The 2,379-nt window shown below is 38.8% G+C and overlaps 1 protein-coding gene across 1 annotated transcript; it reads left to right on the top strand.

The window, feature by feature from the left end:
* Nucleotides 1-1,505: 1,505 nt before the first annotated feature.
* LOC131857513 (uncharacterized) lies at nucleotides 1,506-1,940 on the top strand. Its single transcript, XM_059210171.1, has one exon. The coding sequence runs from the start codon at nucleotides 1,506-1,508 to the stop codon at nucleotides 1,938-1,940; it is 435 nt and encodes a 144-aa protein (XP_059066154.1).
* Nucleotides 1,941-2,379: the final 439 nt, after the last annotated feature.

Below are 2,379 nucleotides of genomic sequence, written 5' to 3'. Positions count from 1 at the left end.
TGTTGACAGAAATTGCATGACCATCAACAGTGGTCTTTGTCAATGCAATAATAGTCTCCTTTGAGATTGTTCTCAATTTTGGTACTTCACCGATTTGGCAAAAATTGACTACTGCATGAATAACCTCCTTTATGATAGGGTGAGACCTATCAAGATACATATTCCCTCCATGTACACAGCTAAGGATAATCCTGACATGTTCCTCCTCAAAATATTCTAGAAAATATACTGCATTATGAAAAAATTTCTCATGAACCCTAATATATTCGGGTTTGATCTTCCCATTCTTCTCACACAAAGATTTAAGCTAAGAATAGATTGCTAATGACCCTAGATCCTCAATTTTGCAATCTATGTAACTAGACAAATCTCCTTTAATAAAAACACCATCAAGAACTTGAGACAATGCATTATATGATTCTATTTTATCCAATCCCATAGACTCCATAGCTTCCATAGTGATAAAAATAATTTCTGCTAGGGTAGATGACGATGCCATTTAAAATAATCTAACTTACAAGAGAATATTGATCAAAATACCTTGTTCCCTTCAAGCTTCTAAGGTCTCTGGTTGCTCTCTCGCTTTCACACCTGAGTCATCTTACTTTGCTTCAAATCTGATTCAACTTTTTCAATCGTAGCACAAATTCATTCATAATCTGCTAACAATACTCTGTTTCGCTCTACAAGTGATCACAAATTCATCTACGAATGCAATTAGGGTAAAAATAATAGTAAAATTTCCTTTTATTAACTTTCCCACTACATTTATTATACTATCGATAGGGTAACAAACCCTAATTACCACTTAATAAACTCACCTGTAGCGATAGGTATATAACCAGTTGGTAATCCTTAGAAAACCAATAGATAACAATATAAAAAAAAAATCATTTTTTTTTCTCTTTTAAATATTCTTGGAACTCCCATGGAGAAGAGAAACATTCAAATTTCAAATTCCCCGCAAGGCGGGAACTCTGGTTCCAATGGTGGGAGCGGCCAAAATGATGGAGTTGGTCCTATGGGGGAGAAGGACAAGCCTCTAGATATTCCAAAGGTGGACAAGACTTTGTAGGCTGTTGGTACTCTGCTAGAGAAGAAAGTGGTCTTTGAAATCACAGGGGGAGTCAAGTGGGGGGTCCAGCCCACGTGAAGAGGTATTGGAGAATGGACTCAAATCTAGAAAATGGTCATCCCTTTTTGGAACAAGACCAACGGGAAAATACTCTTTACCTCCTGTCAAGAACATATCTGACCATACTGGTCGTAAGTTTGCTATCTCTATCCTTGATTCGGTTCCAGATCATAATATTAGCAGTATGTCGAACTACCTAGTAGGCAAGTTTATGGGTTCTCGTCCAAACATCAAAGTGGTAAGGGCCTATGTTAAAAGGAAATGGGCTTTGAAAGGTAATGTCAAAATCTCAGCCTTGCCTAAAGGCCTCCTTACCTTTTCTTTCTCATGTGAAGAAGATAAAACAAGGATTCTTTGTGGTAGTCCCTAGATGGTTGAAAAGATAGCATTGGTCCTTCGAAAATGGCATCCGAATCTTAACATGAATGATTCTCTTCTGGCACAGGTCCCAGTTTGGGTAAAATTACCAGGTTTGCCTCTTGAGTATTGGGTAGAAAGTATTTTCTCTAGAATAGCAAGCTCCTTTGGTGAGCTCCTCTCAATAGACCCAGTCATGGCCTCAAAAAGGAGGCTTACTCATGCTAGATTTTGTGTAGGGATAGCTCATGATGCAGATATGCCGAAAGAGATAGACATTGTGTCAAAATTGGGAACATGGAAGCAACTAATAGAATATGAATCTATCCCCTTTGCTTGTTTCCACTGCAAGAAAGAAGGTCACTGGGCTAAATCTTGTCCTCTCAAGCCTAAAGGGGAGCTCAAGCAAGCCAAACCATCGGCTGAAAGTAAAAGGTATGGCAAGTAAAAAACTCAGAAAGTAAGGAAGCTGACTTTGTTGATAATAACTGCTTTGGACCCTTAGGGGAAAACAAGGAAGTGATACCCTCAACCCCTATCTAACCTCCCCACTCAGGAAGTCCTGAGGAAGGAGTTAACAAAAGTGAACAACCCCCTAGAAAGGTAGATCTGAATAAAGGAATCTAAAGGAAAACCTGAATCCTTATAAGCAATAGCTGAGATGGTAATTGTTGATACTTTGGCTAGCAAGGAAGCACCCAATGGAGAGGAACAACCTAAGGAAGGGGAGATCACTGGCTCTCAAGAAGAAAAGACCGACTCTTCCCCGCTTTTGATCAACTCTGAAATGCAAGAAGCCTAGAAATGTGCTATATTGGGAATGAATCTCTCAGATTCAGATCAAATTTCTAAAATAGTCAATAGTACTTCACAGGACTCCAGATTTC

This window comes from Cryptomeria japonica, chromosome 1 (genome assembly GCF_030272615.1).
Source record: "Cryptomeria japonica chromosome 1, Sugi_1.0, whole genome shotgun sequence".
Classification (NCBI taxonomy): domain Eukaryota; kingdom Viridiplantae; phylum Streptophyta; class Pinopsida; order Cupressales; family Cupressaceae; genus Cryptomeria; species Cryptomeria japonica.
Note: the sequence above shows the minus strand (reverse complement) of the source record. Positions and strands in the feature narration are given on the sequence as shown.

What these genes read in the sequence shown, in the direction of transcription:
- LOC131857513 (XM_059210171.1), top strand. Translation starts at nt 1,506, where the DNA reads ATGGTTGAAAAGATAGCATTGGTCCTTCGAAAATGGCATCCGAATCTT.